Genomic DNA, 20,313 nt, shown 5'->3' with positions numbered 1-20,313 from the left:
CCTAAAAAGATGTCCAAGTTCTGTCCATGCCCGAACGCGCCCGAATATTCACATTCGGCCAACCTCGGGTTTATTTATATATATATTTATATTTCTCTGTTTAATATTAAACTAGAGGTGGGTCGAAAGTATTTGGAATTTCTTATCTCCGCCGCTTTTAATGAAAAGAGGAAGTTGAAAAGCATCTAATAAAGGTATTTTCGGACTTTTAACATTTTTTTTCGCAAATACCGCTCAACTACATATGATGAAATTTAAAAATTCGATATCTCCTAAAGTATTTGGAATTTCTTACCTCCGCCGCTTTTAATGAAAAGAGGAAGTTAAAAAGAGCGTCTAATAAAGGTATTTTCGGATTTTTAACATTTTTTTTTTCGCAAATACCGCTCAACTACATATTTACCGGAAAAAAAATGTAACATTCATGTTTCAAGGTGAACATTGTCAGCAACGAACGACCAAACAAAATCAAGGTAGCTAACATTTTCTTTTGAAAAGTAACGACTTTTAGGTTGTTAAGTTGCTGATAAATACCACACAATTTACTTATTTACAAAGAAAATAAGAGCTTTAGTTATAGCATTGAGTTGCGATAGCGACCCTTTAGATTTGTTTTACATGAAATCTCTTTTTGATCCTATACCTCTTGTCGTAGTCCCGGATATCACCCCCGTGATGCTGGTTGCGTCTTATTCTCAGAAGGGGTTCAGACCTCGTAGCAGGGGAAATTATCACTATCCGTACTACAATGATAGTTCGACAGTTTGAACGCAAATATTTATTGGGCCCTTCACACAATCTATTTACATGAGCGATCCGCGGCACAACACCCGTCCCTCCGCGGAGTGAGGCTCGGCTGCACGTGTTTGGGGTGGGCAGGCGCCGAGTGCGAGCGGCCCCCCGTGGTCTCGTGTGCGTACGTTGACGATCCTTAGATGGTCCCCTTTTCAATGATGACAGTGAAATAGGCGAATTTAAGTGCTGGCGCCTGAGGCATAGAGCCCGCCTCTTTACGGTAAAAACGTGTCTGCTGATACGTGTAATGTCTGGTCATGAGCGAGAACCTGATATACAATTAAACTATTTACAATGGCTACTCGTAGTGTCACACACGTGGTCGCGAAATACTCCCCAGACTCAATCTCACCCGTCATTGCTCTGCGACACTGGTCCCCGTCCGCGTCCTGCTCGTCCGGCTGCCAGATGCCTACTACCCCCTCTCATTCCGCGCGTCGCGCCTCTCTGCCCGTCCTACCCCCACTCCACGACACGTGCAGTGCTCGGAGAGATTCCGGGTGTTGGCCTCGGCTATGTCGCCCGGTGAACAGTCACGTATATACTTCACACAATATTTTAGAAAAAACATATAATATTAAGATTACACAATATTATGCAAAAAAAAATAATACATAAAAATTATATGAAACATTAAACACTAAACATATAAGTATGTTCTTAATAACACATTATCACACTGCACGGGGCAGGGGTGGATCAGGGGCTGACGAGGCATAACGGCCTGAAGGAGCTGGGGAGACACTTGGGTCGACGTCACTCTAGGGGCACGTTTTACTTGCTGGAAACAGTTTTACTCGAGGGGCCAAGATGCTCTCAGCTCATCCAGGTCATACTCTCAATGCTCTTCCTCGAGGAAGAGTTCTGAGGGCAAGTTGTCTGCTGATTGTTTTGATACAATCATCTACTTCTGCATCGTTCGTAATGTTCAGTGTGTTGCGATTTTTAAGACAATAAGTTATGTATCTTATTGTAATTATGATCACATATTTATATCTCATGATGTATTTGATTACAACAGGTTATATTGAGTATATTTGTATTTGATGATCTTACGTTCAAATACATAAAACATAATTTGACTAAGCTCTCATTATTTGTGGCACAATATTAGGTATTTCCTAAGCAGTTTCACCTTCAGACGAATTTCAATTCGCATTAGTATTGCCGTCACCCGCGGTCTCGGGATCGAGACCCGGGGCGGTCCTAGTGGTTTTCAGTGGCTCTATAGGAAATCTCCGGCGGGCGCCAGGTTAATTCGAGGATTAACTGAGGTGATCGTGGGTTTTTGCCCCTGCGTGTTCCACTAGGATCGACGGCAGTTGATGGTGGGAGGGTGTCCCTACTTCTAATAAGCACTGGCCCTAAACAGTATAGAGGACTGTTTCCTAATTGTTCATGAGGCGTTTGCGAAATAAAGAAACGGTATTAGGTGCTGGTTTTTTAATCTCGCATCTCACATAGTGTGGATGGAGGCACAAGTTACACAATTACACTGGACAAAAAAAACACACTGGCACTACATACACTCTGACTCGCACTGATAATTAATTATGTATTACATGGATGATACATTGCGGCACTTGCAAACAAGGTCCCTACATTGATTTGTGGGTCGACAAAGAGTTTGGGTGGATTAACGGCCACTCCGTGATGAGCTGTAGGTAGATTCGTGCCCGGACTCACCTGTGTGAGTCGCGGGACCACGAAGATAATATTAAATGGCAAAGTCTTTAAGATTGCAGTCGGCAGGCGTATGCTCGATGAATTACATGAAGTTCTGTTCGCGGGAGTCAGCCCGGACCGTAAGATGACTGCGTCACAAACCTTTGTTCTGCTACGAGCAAAAATTAAAGAGGCCGGGATAAGCCCTGCACCGGAAAAGGGCACAGGGGCACACAGGGAGAGAAAGGAGGAAAAAGGTTTTAGCGAATTATAATAGTTACCAGAATTATGGATCAGAAACACAAAATGTTAGTCTCCCCGCGGGATCACACGTCCGCCCCGGCCCGTGAGTAAAACTCTACTGCCACTTTGTGCCGGCTTGGGAGGGGATGAAGCGTCATGACGCGCCAAACTTTCTAGTATGCCGTTATTCCAATTTTATAATCATAATTAGTCATTATTATTTATAGAACACTCGTATCTTAATGACATCTGTCTGAATTAGTTGGCGGAAGGCCTATAGTAATAATACATAACAAAATTTAAATTAATTATATTTGAAAATAGAAAGTCAAGCTGGAGACTGTCACTCGTTGACTACTCCAGTGGCTATTGCAAGTAAAAACAGGGAGGTAAATTAGGTTGATTAACACTGTGGTTAATTATTGGCGGAAGGCCGCAAGGGACGTTCCGGACGTTTATTAATTGCGGTTTCCCACGGGGAAAACCGCTGCACCCCTACGACGCACTTTCACTATTAAGTGATGTTCTGCTAATTAAAAATCACTTAATTAATCACAGCAATTTATGATGCGTGAGAACTGTTTGGTGGTGTTGGCATATGGACTAATCTGTGAAGGCACTCACCGGCGTCGACGGCTCGCTTGACTCACGTGACATGGGCTAGGGGTGCGTTCCGTTTGCAGGGTTTAATACTGGCGGGTGGAGGCCGGGCTTTACGGCCTTCGAAGGACGACGACATTATTTATCAAGTCATTTGCTTTTGTACCTACCATCTAAAAAAAAGTTAAAAAAAAAATAATTGCAAGTCTTTTTTTTGCCTATACGAGAGTTACCAACTCTTTTTGACCTAAGTTCATTTCCTCATAACTCTTACAATTCCTATGGAGCAAAAGATACTGCGAGTAAAACAAACCTTTTAATTATTCTTCTTTGCTTTGTAGTTTCACCCACTGCTCTCGTATAGCAGATATTAGTATATACGGCGAATATTGTAGGCGTCCTACCAAGTGCTCTTATATGTTAGGAGGTGAAGCATTCCCCAAGTCCTGCCACACACAAAAAATTGCATTAATGCTGTGTTTTTTGATACACAACATGGTTTTGAATTTATTGGAATACATACGTGTGTATATGCAGTAATATTTGGTAAAAATTAAATCACGCTTTACTAAAGATGCTTTAAATGTATTTTGAGCACAGTACGAGGTGTAAGTGTTCGCCTATTTTACAATATGAATGATTTTTAAATGTTTTTTTTACCACTTTAACACTATTAAATAAAGTGTTTTTTAAATTATGCAATTATTTGAAACTTAAAAATCTAAATTATGAACTGTTTTGAGGATTAATAATAGTCAGCATAATGAAGTTTAAAAATTATACGATTGTGTGTCGTACAGCATTGTGAGCTGTTGGAATATAGGAAAATGTTACTGTGGGGTATCGCAAAATTAAAATTTTAAACCAGTATCACACTCAATAATTGTACATAAATAATGGCAACTGATATAATTTCGTTTTCATTCAACATTACTTATGCATACTGTTATAATACAAATGTGTTTAAAATCTGAAAGATTTAAGCAGCATCTTAACTACGCTCTAACTACAACTTTAAACCCAGAAGGGGTATGTATGGGGAAGTGGAGGTAAATACGGAGGAGAAAGGCACCACAAATAAAGATATAAATGTAAAAACCAACTGTCCACATGAGTTTTAAAGTATTTTTAATGTAGCTAACCTTGATGTTGTACCTCCGGGAGCAGTAAAGTCTGGTCCCCATCCCGCCCCTACCAACACCACTGGTGGAATGCACCCCTGGCCCCTCCCAATATGCAAGTAACTGTCAGTGCGCTCTCTCTTTCTCTGTGTGAGAGAGAGACAGAGAAAATGAGACAGTTTTGTCATTGTCCACATATCTACCGTAAAAGAAAACAAGTTTGTCCTACTCCTCTGTGACTGTCGCCCTGCTGACAGCCGTTTCTCGTGATCTAGCCGCTGGAGGGGACGCACCACAACGCCGAACGTACAATAACGCTGAATGCCAAATTGACTACAACGCAGACAGCTAGAAAACTGCTGTGTACCACAACGCCGAAAAATATTGCAGTACTGCCACAAAGGTTAGGTTAGATAAGGTTAGCACACAAATTCATTCAGTTGTTTTTCATTTTGCTCCTGTGGCCCCCCCCTCCCTGCAGCAACATTTTTCGGCGTTGTGGTAACGACCCGCCGCTGGATACACTCAGCCCGTTTCCCAGCTGTACATTTCATACACATGGTATTTACAGTAGAACTATATGTTCCTGCTTATAATGTTTTAAGTCCTGAGATTTTACCCATAGTGCATTTCCTGCTTACAATGTTTGCTTTCTGAAATTAAATAATTGGAAAGAAAAAAACCTTTTAAAACCTAACTATTCCAACACTTACCCATGTGTAAAGTATATACTTTACACTTTACGTACATTCTTGTATTCAATCACTGTTTTAAGATAAATGTAGATGTTTACGAGTATGTTGGCATGCTTGTTTTGGAAAAAAAAAATTCTAGTGTGTTTTCAGATATACATGTACATACATAGTCCTACAATACTTTAGTTGCCAACTATATAGTGATGGCAAAACAAAAAGTGTTTTCTATTTCTGATAGAGAGATCGAAATTGGCATTCCTACTTTAAACATCACGAATCGTGAGAGAATTTTACAGAAATGTGTCTTTTATGAAAACTAAAGTAGAAGATGGAAACATGAAAAAGTTGAAAAATTGTTGGCTAAATTAAGCAAATACAAGCTTTGAGTGTACCTGTCAGTGGTTTTGACATTAAATTTGTTTACATAGCTTGATGAGACCATTGGTAAAAAGTTCGAACAGTGACAAGTTCTAAATTGATATTTCCTGCTTATGATGTTTCTTCCTTATGCCCCTATGGTTCTACTGTAGTACGTTATTTTTTAGTTTTATAGTTCAAGTTAACTATTGAATATTTAGTTTTATTGTTCACACAGATATTGGTATTAAGTTTCACTTCCTGGGTATGTGGTGACGACACAACAAATTTTTGACGTGACGTCTAATAAATCAATGAACGCCGGCTGCACGCACGAAAAAGGATGACTCATTGTTCCGTTACGCTCATTGTACGCTTGCACCGCATCTATCTCTCTTCCACTCGATTGGAACAACCATCGATTTGACTTTTTCGAGGCACATTAAACTTGAAACACTCCCATTCGTTTCCTACTTTTCCTATCATCATCCTATCCTTAACAGAATAGCACAGATTGGAAGAAGTTAAACAGCAAACATGTATAAAGGGTATAGTTAAAATAATCTCTTCGTTAAAGTAATAAACATATTTGAATTAATGAGAGCAAATAAAACTAAATTTATCAATTAAATTGTAGATTTCATTTCACTCTTTCTTTTTATCCATACAAAATAGTGATAATTCAATAAAAATGATCCAATTTTATTCATAAAAGTATGCAATCATTTCATCAATGTTTTGTTATGACGTTGTCACGTTAAACTATCGTCCGTAAACCGACTTTACAACTAATTTTTTTGTTCATAATAATTTAAGTAAAGGGGAGGAAATGAAGCAATTATGTCAATTTTCATTGTTAGCTTTTCCCCTGGAAGTAGCCGGAGCATGTCTGAGGTGTTGAGCACCTTCCCCAGAACACGGCCCAGATGTCTGGACGGTGAAGGTAGCATGGGCAGGTGACATGCACGCCAATACAGGTAATCTGGGTACGAGGCTCTTATGAACAAGATGTCTGTGTGAATGTAATGAGCAAAGTCACCAATCTTTTCCCAATTCTAGGAGCTATTTCAATCAAATTTTTTTATAAAACGGGGTTATAAAATGTTACCTTCTCATACGCACGGGAGCTTACAATGTACCTTCTCTTAAGTTAGGTGGGTACTTCATGTAATGTAATGTAATGGCCGACAAAAAAATTAGTTGTTCCATTTAAAAGGTTTCAAACCAGTGACCTTTATAAATGGCACCACATACAAAAAAAAAAGTGTTCACTAAGCTACTAGCAACACAGCAGTACAGGTGCACATATTTACAGGCTGAATGGCAAAGTTATACAACATAACACAACAATGTGCCATTCTGCTAATTTTTTTTGGAAACATATTAAAGAGAAAAAAAAACACACAAGTTTTTGTTAACATTGTTTTATTAAGAATAAATAGTGACAGCCTGTAGGAGTAGTTACTACATGACTTTATCATATAGGCTTATACGAAACAATAAACACATCAGTCCAGTCTGACAAAAACCATTGCTTATTTAGTAATTATGTAATACATGTGGCAAGGAACTACTGAAAATATTGAAAATCTAACCTCACTTAATAATCAACACAATACAGTACTGAAAAATAAAAAAATAATCAATCTCCACATCATCAGCAAAACATGTAAAAGACTCAAGTATGCTGAACAGATAAATTAATGAAAAAGATAATGAAACATAACTTATGGAAAACTTCACTTATCAACTATGACAACGCAACCAATTATAGTTTTCTCTATTCACTTGCAACAAACAGTAAACTTTATTTAAAACTTGATTAATGGCCATAGGAATATGAAATACGCTTCATTCAGTTCTTTATAATAGCCATTTTTTTTTACATACTTTTAACACTGCTGAGAAACACAAAAAAGACCATATTTCAACTTATAACTTACAATTTATATGTACAATGTTTCATGCATGGTCCATTTTTAAATTTAACAAATACAAAATAAACATTAATGAGATTGACATGAAACTTTGAATACAGTTATCCAGGAGGAGGTATTTTTGAAAAATTACATTGGCACAAGCAAAAACATTTCCATCTGTGATACAAAGATATCACTCAACCTTACGAGGACAGTCCAAGATAGTATTGAAAACTAGTGTACTTCAATATAAGGATTTATCACTCTCTTTAGAATGTAGAAAACATAAACTGTGTCTCTTAGCAGACAATAAAAGAATGGACACACATTGTTCATATTTTTTGTGTTGAATGTGGTAGCAACATGGACTGTGCTACAAAAACACAGACTTGTATACTGCAAAGTGGAATTTGAAAAAGTTACACACAATTTTTGTGTGCTGCACTTGGTTCACAGAGTCAGTACCAGGAAACTAACACAGCATGTCCTAGAAACATGTAATTATGTAACTATAGCAACACTTTAACATACTGATACCGTGTACAAAAAATACTTGACTCTAAATCTTTGTAGAAATATTTTTATTTTGTTTTTATGTTTATAGTAACAACAAATATTTTCTGAAAATTTTTAAAGAACATTTAGTTTATATCAAGAGAAATTAATACCACACATTTTTTGCAAAACATATTGGTAATACATTTTACATGAACATTTATATATGCTTTTTAAATATATATTTTAAGATCCCTATTTAACACTTTAAAAACAATCAATGATAATAACAAAGAAATTTAGTTTGTGCAGATTTCAAAACATAATACTGTAACAGCTAAATCAACACCAGGGAACGGAGATTACCAAACTATTAATACATATCACTGCTGTATGAAGTAGTGACACAAAGATTTTAATCGCCATTGCTGAAGAAGTACAGCCAATAATGAATGTCAACAAGGCAGAATTTAAGATTACAGGATATTAATACGTAACATTATGTATTATATTTTGTTTATAAATTGTTAAATTGAAACACTACTTGAGTACTTGGCCAAGAAAAAAAAAATACTACTCTCAGTACAACAGAGGGAAAAAAAATGAAACTTGCAAGGAAAAAATTATTCGACTTCATGATAACACTCATTACTATGAATAAATAATTGGAACTAATGACTTCATCACACAGCCTAAACTATTTAAAATTATATCTTTTAACTGGAAAGGTCGCAGGAAAAAAAACCATGGTTACCAAAGTTCAAAACACAATTAGTCATTTCTGATCGAAACTGCACTTGTACCGACACTCAAAGTAACGCCAGAACGTTACAGGGCAGTGTTGTAGCAGTCCCGATTCAAACGCTGGTTCGATCGTGGCAACGCTTCCTGCCAAACAAGTACACGGCCTAGGCATCTGAACTTCATTACCCCAAACCTCTCCTTTCAATAAGTCACAAAATTGCTCATCACGCACACTGCAAGTGACCGTTTTACTACATCCGCGGCAACATCAACAACATAAGTTTCTACCAAGGTACAACTGAAGTGATCGCATATTCCTTATTTGTAAAGACATTCTAAAATGGTTAAAAAAAAAATGTATTTACTACTGAAGTTTAAGGGACCCGCCTTAGTGAGGTGGGATGATAAGAGAGACCCTCCCTGGTGCTTCTAGCATTGTGTCGCCTCTGTGGTCTGGCGTGCAGTCTTCACGTAGTGCATAGGGAAAAAAACTAAGATATATAAGTGGTAACCATAACATAACATGACAGAGAAATTAAGATCAAAGTGTAAGGCAAGTTACTCAATTGCTTTCATGAAACTGCATCAGCTGTTTCGTGCCTAAAAATTATTCAGTTGACGCACGTGTTAGCCATTTTCACTCTTCTAAAAATACTTTTAAAAACAGAATACGGAAATAGGATTACTCATCCCCCCCTCAGCTTATTCTTAAATGTTTTTCGTACACGAACACCAATCGGATATCTTGAGCAGTTTTCAAATAGTACATGTTTTCCTCTGAAGCTCTGTACACCCTGTGTGTGCCCAGGTAGGCGGAGCCCTTGCATATAATTTTTTTTCACAGTTGAGAACAATCTCATTCTCTTTAACTTTAGTATTAGGTTTACTTAATAAGCAGTTATCCCCAAATTTAACTCTCAGGTGACAAGTGGCAAGTGAAATAGCCTTTTCAGAACGATAATGTATATCCATAAATGGATATTTTCTGTGTAACAGCCAAATAGAACATAGTCTTTACCGACTGTGCGTCACACACATTTATTATAAACAAATCATAAGCACAACTTTTTTTTTGGCTGAAGTAATTTAAGCCAAAGTTATTTTATCTTAATGCATAATATCAAGAACCATTAAGTGTTTTTGTTGTAAATATTTTATAAATTAAAATAAAAACAAAAAGTTCAGTCAAAATTTATATCACAATTTATTGTGTGTTGTAACATGACACCCATAACAATGTTAAGTACTGCAATAAATAACACCGTTTTGTTACAAGCTAGCGCTTTTTGATAAATGAAAATTTCACAGCACCCTCCCCCTAATCTACTCGTATATGTACACAACTGCCTGGAATGCCTCAAGAAAATATTTTAATTTCATTTTCCAGAATCACAACCCACACAATCACTCTCTTCCCCGCACCCATTAGCACACAATACAAAAAGCTTCTGGTAGCACCATTTTGGTGCAGGGGAAATTTAATTTCTGAACGTTCAGACAACAGAACAACTTCAATGGTACTCGATTTTGAGGTTTCAGATATATAATATACTTATCAAATTACTTACAAGAAACATGAATAATTTCTACTGATGCTGGGAAATAAATACCATGATGAATGGTTACTTCTCCAGTATTTTCTTCCAATATGTAAACACAGCTAAATCCTATTATTATTATTATTTGAAATACACACCCCGATTATATATATTTTGATTTGATGTCACCAAAACACTGCTGCAAAATACAGCGAACACATTATTTAGTTATCGTTGAAAACCTTGAAATTAAGTTTAGTGCACAAATAAACCAAAAACTGAAATCCATAATCCAAACCTAAACTCCGTAAATATGTACAAACATTGAACAACTCTGCCAGCCGTTGCAGAGCCGAGGCCCCACATTTCAGTACAGGCTATCTTCAAACTGTACTCTGGTTTGTATATTAGATAAAAAAACCATTTAATTTTTTTATCAATATCATAATTATCTAGCATATATAATATTTAAAAAATACTCTTGAAAACTCCTTGATTACATTCTAGAATACTACTGTCTCGCACATTCAAATGGCTTTCAACCTTCAAAAACCACGCATGCCAACTGATGCAGTTAACCTGATCACAAAACAAGCACCAAGTAAATCCAGTTAACTCTACCTGATAAAAGCTTTGTGATACGGAAACCCGAGATGTTTACAGACAAGCGAAAAGCCCAGATCTTCAGACTGTCATGAGCTCCTGTTATGGTAATCTATAAAATTACAGTATTTACCCAAAAATAATGAGACTTTTTGATTATGAGTTTATGAAAAAGTCTTTATGGATTGAAAATCAAAATTCAAGTACAAACCAAAATTGTGATTTTGAAAGTGATTTTACTTAATTACGTAGCATGAAATTTTTGAACATATATAGCTTCCCCATTACTTAAGCCTGCGACGTATACAAATACAACCAACCATATTCTTCTGAAATGATGGGGCAAGGTGACGCAGAGGTTAATACATTGGACCGACATTTGAGAGGACCTGGGTTTATATTGCTGTCTGACCATCCTCATGTTGGTTTTACAAGGTTTCCCAACATTATGGAAATGCTGAAATGTGGGATGGTTCTGTATTGTAGGCACAGCCCCTACAGCTATGATCCGTATCATTGTGTTGCCATTTCTAATGACCAGGGTGCCTACAAATACCTATACAACCAGCTCCTGGACTTCAATAGGACATTTTAGTAATATTTTTTTAAATCTTCATATCACAGGGTCATTTTAATACAAAATAATCCAACCTAAACATATCAGATATAATATTCGCAGGAAAGTGCAGATTTAATTTTGAAAGAAAATTTTTCTTCAAGATAGTTTCCACATGATTTAAGTAGACAGAAAACCATATTTAAATTATTTAATATGTAACTCACTATAACTGAAAAGAATGGTAAAAAAAAATACTACCAGTTAGCAAATTGCTGCTGGAAATTAAAAATTTGAGACCTCCAACACTGTTTCCTTCGAGTCTTTCCCATGACTTGCTTATGAAACCTGAAAAAACAACCGGACATTATATTTAAGTTATAAATTACCAGAAATGGACCCGGGCTGCTGAAGGCCATCTTATATTTTATTAATCGGAGCTATAATAGTTTTACGTGAATTTTTAAAGGGTTTTCAGTCTGAAATAGGTAGTTATAATTTTGAGGGTATTAATCTGTTTTCAACTTACGCACATCAGCGGGACAACTCTGAATCGCCTAACGATTCTTTCAGCTTGGCACCATGGTGCTAACTAACCACTTTGGAGGCCATAATTCACCACAGTCGCTTCGCATCGCCACCCGAGGTAGGACGTTCTCCGCATTCCGGGGACTTCAACCTGTGTATTAACTGTCTCTAGTACTTCTGTTCTTATGTTCTATCTAAAACATTAGCTAGTTATTCCCGGAGCTTACTCTAATTACGTAGGAATCCGCCTGCTGGAACTTTGTCACCAACGCAAACTTACAGTCCAGCCACGAGGTGGCCTGGATCCTCGGTAAACCGGCCGTGCCGCAAGACGTTTTACAGCTTAATTTTTATAATCATAATTATTGCATGAGGAACATGTCGTGTAATGCATTGTAATGTATAACAACTTAGCTTATCTTGTGTGCTTTCATATTTGCCTGACACCACGTGCGAGTCTGTGACTGCCTATCGTTGTGTGAGATGCCATAAAAGCCCACGTGGGCATTTATTATAGCAAGCCTGACGCCGAGTGCAAGCCAGGTTCCGGTGGTCTTGCAAAGGTGCACGGGGGAAACGAGTCACGTCCCCACACAGGCGACGTCACACCTCGACAGTAGAGTATCTCCCGGGTCCGTGCCCCCTTGACACGGTGGCGCACAATAACTTCAGTAAGACATCCACTAATGAATCCCCTGGCCACATCAGGTCATAAGCATCCAAGCACTGTATAATCAACAACATATTTGCAGGAACACACAAACATACTAGGCTTAGGTTATTCCTGTTGTTTTCATTAAAATCAAATAAATTATTCATGAATGTTGAAAATTTTTCAATTCTAATTTAAACATTCAGAGAAACATTTTTACTTTTCAAATTTCACAATTCCAAGAAAAAATAATGCAAAATATGCTAAATACAGTAAAACTAAAAAAAGATAAACTAATGTAGAACCATAATAGTGTGGTGTAAAATTTAAGAAAATAAAAAACTTGGCTATGCATTTTCTTAGTTTAAAATGTTGGATCAACTATAAAATTATTCACAAATTTGAATATTTTTTGAATACACACAGACACCTAAGATGTATCATTAAGATTTTATCTTTCTGGTATGAGAAATCAATTAATTAAATAAACCTCTCTGTATCCACACTCTGAAAAATCTTCACGTGCCAGATATGTAGTTAAATAAATTTATGGTAACTGCATGAAAAATTAGTTTAATCAAAAGAAGAACTTTTTAAATTTCATTTCAATTTCAACCTGTTATAATTTGATGTGTTATATTTGAATAAACCACAGAGATTATATCAAATATAAATAAACAAATCAATTTGAATATACATATTGTCTATTGCTTAAAAAGTTCTCTTAATATTATTTCCATATTAAAAACATTTTCTAAAATATTAATCAGAAAATATATGACCCAAAAATCTCATATTCAACCTTGCAAAACAATCACCCCTCCCCACACAAAAAAAAAAAAAAAAAAATATATAATTGAGCAGTAGCACATGAAAATAAAGGAATACCTCTGTTACAAACAGCGACTGAAAAACTAAAATTTGAAAAGAGAAGGTAGAAAGATAAGCAGGAGGAAGCTACCTACTTTTCAATGCAAACTCTCTAACATACAGGAAGCAACAGGATATTGAACTACAAATGTGGAAAGTTGAGTTGCAACAACATTTTAAAAACAAGAACATTTATTCTGAACATTTCAATAAAATAGGACTCTCATGTAAGAATATTTTACATACGTTTGTACCTGCACACACAAACAGAAAATTTATTACATAAGCTGGTCCCACTGTTTTTAAAAAAAAATTAGTCTAATTCATGATGAAACTGCCTCGGTAGTTAAAGATTCTCACAATAAATTTCCATTAAAATATTGCCAAACTGTCATGCCGAAAAATTATTACCCGGAAGAAAAAAAGTTCCACATTCAACATAAATGCAAAAATTACATGTGATAAAAAGTATTGAATATTTTTTTGAGAAGGAAGAACTAAAGAATTACGTATATTGAAATTTTTAACTGAGAACATGCAATGAATATTAAAAGTATTTTTTTTTAACAACAGGGGCACACACAAAAATACAAAACCAAGTCACACTACCTACACACAAATAAAATTATTTAATGGTGAAACATATAATAACTGAAAGTTAAATAAATTCAGTTCACTTAAAAGTTGACAAGCTGATTATGTACCCCAGGAGCATTATCTGCACACTTCGTATGTTGACGATAAAACTTTCTTGTTTTGATATTTATGTTAGTGTAATATGTAATTTAAATGGGAATGTATCAGCTACTGTAACACAGATTCTGACCCACAATCTAATAAGTGAACTATTACGACACACCCGTCTAATGTACTCCATACAGCTGGTATTCCACTTGCTTTTGAATTAACTTCAGGTCACCATAGCAACAGCAAAACTGCACAATATAAATGAAGTTTTTTTTTCTCTCTCTGGTATCAAACCATATTTAATTGAATTAGTAAACTGCAGATTATTAACAGAAACCTGATCGGCATACAATTAAAACTCCATTGCTAAAAAAAAAATGGGAACTATGGTATGTTTGTTACAGATACTATAGACAAATTTCTGTAACTCAACAAAAGTTTCAATGAGTATTATATTGTGACATTTAATTGCCACACAAATATAAAAATTTACATAAGTACAATAAATTAATAATAAAGACAAATTTTTCTCTTGATTGCACATAAATAGGCACCAAAATATAAAATTTCTTATTTGACACACCTATTCTAATAACCAACTACAAAACATTCAACCATGCAAATAAACATAAAAAACAGTCTAAAAAAATACAATTTTGGATATGATGTAAAAAAAAAATGCCAAATACATCGAACAAACATTCAAATGCTATTAAATGCACACTAAATACACACTAAGCAGCTTACAGTACTAGCAAACATAACGAATTACGTTAAACTAATGCATTTGCTCAATGTCACGTAATTTTTTTTTTACTAAAGAAATACAACAGTATTAAGTACAAAAATGCAGAAATCATCTTTGGCATTTGCAAGTACTGACATACAGATGCAGGCAGGCAGAAACAGGCAACTGAAATGCAGGGCAAGCGTAATACTAATACTAAACGTCCGATTTGCGGTCTTGGTGCCCAGGCAGTGACCGATTGTGCTATCTAGTCTTCACTCTTCTCCCTGCATGCAACAGAACATACACAGAACATTCATTTGTGAACAAGTCCATCCAGGTACATACATACTTACTGTCCACCTCATACCATCTCATCAGCCGATTCAACAACACACACGTCTAGTCCAGGGTGTAACGTACGGCCCACGATCATGAATATCAATGATTTTGCAGTGAATAGTAATGAACGAGAAAATACTTCTGAAATTGTTGCATTCTCAGAGAAAAAAAAAATTTTCTAGACATATTTTCTAGTCAGGTTGAACCTGATCTACATCAAGTTATCTTTTTAATTTTGAGAGGCAGTGCCCCTTCATCTGCTGGTTCACGAACCCCTTTAGAAACCATTTAGTGGGGTGGGGGGGTGGGGGGGGGGGGGGTGGGGCACCCAGTGTCCACTCCTACAAAATTTCTCAATGCTGGTGGCAAGCAGACAATGAGAAAGCTCTAGAGTATCAGAGTTCTAACTCGTGTGCAGATATACATACAGATGCTAATACACAAATTAAAATTCAAACGACAAGAATGAGACTATAAAAGGGGTTGCATACTGTTTCAGGCATTATTTTGTTTTTACTTTAAACACAGTTAAAAACTTTAGAGTGGCTTACTTACAAACACAAACAAAAATATATATATATATACATATTGCATACATATTGCACAATTAGCTACCAAAGCTACATTTTTAACATTCCTAGGGCATACAGAATGAAGAGAATTAAAAATATTTCAGAAGTGAAAATTTTTATGATTACAGGCAATGCTTCTGGCTACGTCATTATATGGTTTAAATTTCTTCATTAAACCAAAATGTTATTTTAACTAACTGTCCAAATCCTCACAATTTTTAAGAATTTTGATAGGCTCCAGCATCACTGCCTTTAAAAACTGAGTCCTCAGTTTGCAATGACCGCAAACCAGAGGGTAACATGAGCTTCATTACAACGTAAGTCTCTGTAGTTTACTGTTTACTGTATGCCCGCTCGATTCCAATCTGCCCTTCAACTTGTGAAAAACAACCTCTGAAGTCAGTCCTTAAAAGTCACCGTTTAACCAATATCTGGTTTTCACGTTGGTCAACTACTAACTTAAGAAACTAAGCAGTGGTGGCCCCTGCATTTCGGAAATTACAGTAACTCACTCATTTTTATAATCTGTCTCATGATCAAATGTTTGTGGAACAAGTATACTGCCACGAGGCAAGCATGACTATCAACTAGGGCAAGAGGAAAGAAAAGTAATCTAGCCAAAGGTCTTTCATGAACTATGTTATTCTTAAATTTTCTAATGGAAATATATTTCAGATGCATATATTTTAGTTATAAGTTACTTCTTAATAAGGGGCCCTTCATTGAACATGTAAATAATAAGATGTTCACTGGGATTTTTAATGTAAGCTATATTGTCGTGAAAAGTAATTTAAAATGGTTACCTACAGCGTGAGACTGTATCATTCCATTACACCCTGGATCCCATTGTATTCATTAGCTCTGCTTTTTTATAATTTTCATCTGCTTTAAGCTTTTTCAGAGTACAGCACAAACAGTATGTCTCAAGTTTTGCAGAGAATTCATTATGGTCAAGTATTTTACATGTAGTCTGCTCTTATCAGAAAGTATGTGAAACCAAGAAACATAGATGGACGCAAATAAAGGGACAGCAATGGGAAAAATCTACAAGCATGGAATACTAATAATAATAACAACAATAATAAACATATAATAATAATAACAACATATATGAGTACCTATACAGTTTTTTTTACTACATAATATGAAGCATGGAGGTCATAAGACACTCCAGATTTGCAATTCAAGTTGTTGTAATATGCAACCTACTTAGAAGCTTTGCTCTTCTGAGTAAATACAATAATCATTCAAAACAGCATTTCTCGTTCACTGATTCAATGAACTGCCAACTGACCGACATTTAATACAAATAAGTTTTGAAACTAAATTTCAAATGAAAAATTTTACACGATGATCCCTCAAACATTAACTTTTAAACATTAACTAAAGCTAATAATTAAAGAATTAAGTTATTACATGCTGTCATGCAAAAGTACTTCACACTAAAATATCATGCATTGGTTTCAACATTTAAAAAAAAAAAACCTATATTTTATATACAGATAACACACAAAAAAAAATCCTCTCAGTGTGATGACTTTATGGAGGCTTGTAGTTCTCAGTGCATATGAGCTGAAGGTTGCAAAAGTGTAGATTGTTGCACAATGGAGTTCCCAATAAGTTTACAAAGTTACTGGAGATATACACTGTCCCCACAAAACCTGTGTTGAATATGTACTACTTACTTACTTACTGCTCTAACGTAAGTAAACTAATATTAAAGTACTATATAGGACGAGAGGATGAGTCCGAATTCGACAGACAAATTTGGGTCAGCGAACTGCAGAAACCACCCGGCACTGATGACTCCCAATGCTGTTTCTAGACCGTTGCGGACTTAAAACTGCCTGCTTGAACTGTCGAGGCTTATCACCCTTGCATCCTCTGTCTGGTGTCGTCACCGCCCACTCTCTGAACACCATTATTAAGTAGTTCCCACAGAATTTCAGTTATTAAATAAGGATCAAGAAGAAAAAGTGGCCCATAGTCGAAAGGTTAAGAAAGAATGGTAAGCAAATGGACTACCCCATCTCAACAATGCAGCAAGACCAATGATAAAAAGGATGAGCTATTTATAATTGCTAATTAGTAGAACTATTTAAAGAAACAGAAGAAAATAATAAGGTATAAATGATTGTTTTGTTCAGTTCCAAAAGCTAAACATTTTTCATAACCTTGTACAGAAGCATCATAAAAGTACAATGTCAAAATATCAAAATAAGAGGGAAAGGGACTATTTTCGACTGATGTGAATAAATTTAGCAGTAAAAACTGCCCACATAAAAAAAAAGTGCAATAGCATTGGGGGAAAAAATCACATTATGAATGAAATAAAAGTTAAAAATTTTCCAGATTCAATTAAAATTGAAATAAAAAGGTACTGTGAGTAAAATACTGTAATCTAAGAACCTTGTGTCACACTTTACAGTTGATATCACCAACAGACTGAACCAGTTACATAACACAGTCATCACTGCAATCCTGGGCATTTACTTCAATCTTTTGAAACTGTAGTAATCTTTAACACTGCTGGCAAAAAAAAAAGTCTACTGGCAGACTGGTGAATTTAAGTATTTATTAAATGTTATACCGTATTGGTCTGAAGATATGCCGACCTTGAAAATAGGCCGACTAACTAAAATGATTATCAGCAGCATATTACCACACTAACACTTCAACTAAGTTAGTATTTACTGAACTGACAAAAATATTTGAGAGTTCATATTTCCGTTTATCTTCACATTCTTTTGTAGTGGTGCCAACATTTTATACGGCAATGGCTACATTTTCTAAGTTCATAGAAATTGTGACGTAAAAACATTTACCGTTACGTTTAATTTTGACGTAAAAAACCCAAAATGGTTTCATGTGAAACGTGTATGAATCAACCATAAAACAGCCAATATTGCAAATAGGTTTTATTGTTCTTGTTACTGTTGGTATGTACCGGTATTTGTTTATTCGTGTCGCAACTACAAGTTGCAGAAACTGGTGCCATTTTGTTTTTCCTGTGGTAGAAGAGTAAATAAAGCATACTACGGTAAATAACAGTACAGTAAAATTGCTGTTTTTACTAACTGTTTACTGTAAATACCACATTTTACAAGCAAATAAAATTACCGCAGCCTGTTAAATACAGTTCAAAAATAACCAGACCTCGCTTTTAAAAGCTATGTGCTACAAGTGACCACATCTGTGTACTTAACTTAAAATATGATACGTTATTGGGGTTAAGTGTGTTTACTAAATTTCTAAGTTGGAAAAATGACTAATTCCACATAAGTACGGCGTAATTTTAGGTCAATGATTTGTATATCTGATAACATTTTTATGCCATCGTAAGTGATTCTCTTTGAAATGTATGTGTTTAATAAATTATACTATTTTGGCTAGTGCCCCATTATAGGCAGACTAGATTTCAAGGTTGACAAAACTGGCAAAAAAGGTCGGCCTATTTTCGGACCAATACGGTAGATGAGGCAATCAAAACAATATGTTAGAAGTGGTCATATCCCTCTACAGCTTATCTTGTAAGCCCATTACAAATACGATAGTACACATTATTCATTTCACTACTCACACGCACAATTTTATTCTTGAAATCAAACTTTAAATAAGCTGCCAATAACAATTTTTTTTTTTGCCACCTTAAAGTGTTAATACACATAACAATCAGAAAATAATTCAAGAGTCATTTCAAGGAATCTTAAATGTAGCTTTTCTCATGTTTCATTAAATAAATAGTACAGCAAGTCTTTGACAGAATGTGTATCATCTTACAAGTGAATGATGTTAGAAATGAAAATTTCCAAACATTTTTAGCACAATTCAGTGTGAGTAGCAACCACACTCAACACATCTAAGTAGTTAAGAATACAAAGTGTCAACAAAATATGTTTACAAACACAACCAGGTTCAAAACACTGTACAACGTCAAGACTAAAGAGAGGGCACCTATACAGTAGTAATTGCACATGATACTTATTAACTATGTTTGTTCAATTCACTTGCAGGAGAAAATATTATTGGCTACCTTACAAGTTTTGGCATGGTAAAAATAAACCTTTATACAATTAAGAAGCAATGCCAACCAAATCTAGGAAAAGTAATTGTGTGTACTCTTTATGCATGAAAGATTCAAAAAATTTGATAGGAAAAAAAAATCTAAATACATAAGTACATTAAAAGTTTTGAAAATAGCATAATATTTATGGTCAAAGGTAAAAATTATATCTAAATATGTTTCTATACATATGGATAGATGAAGCCTACACATGGATATCTGCAAAATCATTTTTGTTGTAATTAAAGGATTTTATAACTATGTCCCAAAACAAGCTAATGAATTTTAGCCAAAAAAAATTAGCAAAACAATAACACAATAGTATAACCAAACACCATGGATTTTGTTGGAAAACAACTCAATTCAGTATTATATTACTGCATCTGTACAACTTGGTTATTTAAAAAAAATATTAAAAATTTTATGCCAACAAAATTACTGTTTGTGAGCTAGTCAAACAGTAAGAATGCCAAACATACCAGAAAAAAATTACACGCTGCGAGCAAAATGAACAATTTCTATTACAGATATTATAGTAAAA

At 35.2% G+C, this 20,313-nt stretch overlaps 1 protein-coding gene across 4 annotated transcripts in view; it reads right to left on the bottom strand.

The window, feature by feature from the left end:
* Nucleotides 1–6,884: 6,884 nt before the first annotated feature.
* The window catches only part of LOC134528320 (PH and SEC7 domain-containing protein), a 129,540-nt gene continuing 116,111 nt past the window's right edge, over nucleotides 6,885–20,313 (bottom strand). For all 4 annotated transcript variants that reach the window (XM_063361845.1, XM_063361848.1, XM_063361851.1 and 1 more), the window contains exon 15: nucleotides 6,885–15,082. In XM_063361845.1, the coding sequence (XP_063217915.1) occupies nucleotides 15,064–15,082 (19 nt within the window). In that variant the 3' untranslated portion in view covers nucleotides 6,885–15,063. The remainder of the gene's footprint in view (nucleotides 15,083–20,313) is intronic.

Source organism: Bacillus rossius, chromosome 1 (assembly GCF_032445375.1).
Source record: "Bacillus rossius redtenbacheri isolate Brsri chromosome 1, Brsri_v3, whole genome shotgun sequence".
NCBI lineage: Eukaryota > Metazoa > Arthropoda > Insecta > Phasmatodea > Bacillidae > Bacillus > Bacillus rossius.
Note: the sequence above shows the minus strand (reverse complement) of the source record. Positions and strands in the feature narration are given on the sequence as shown.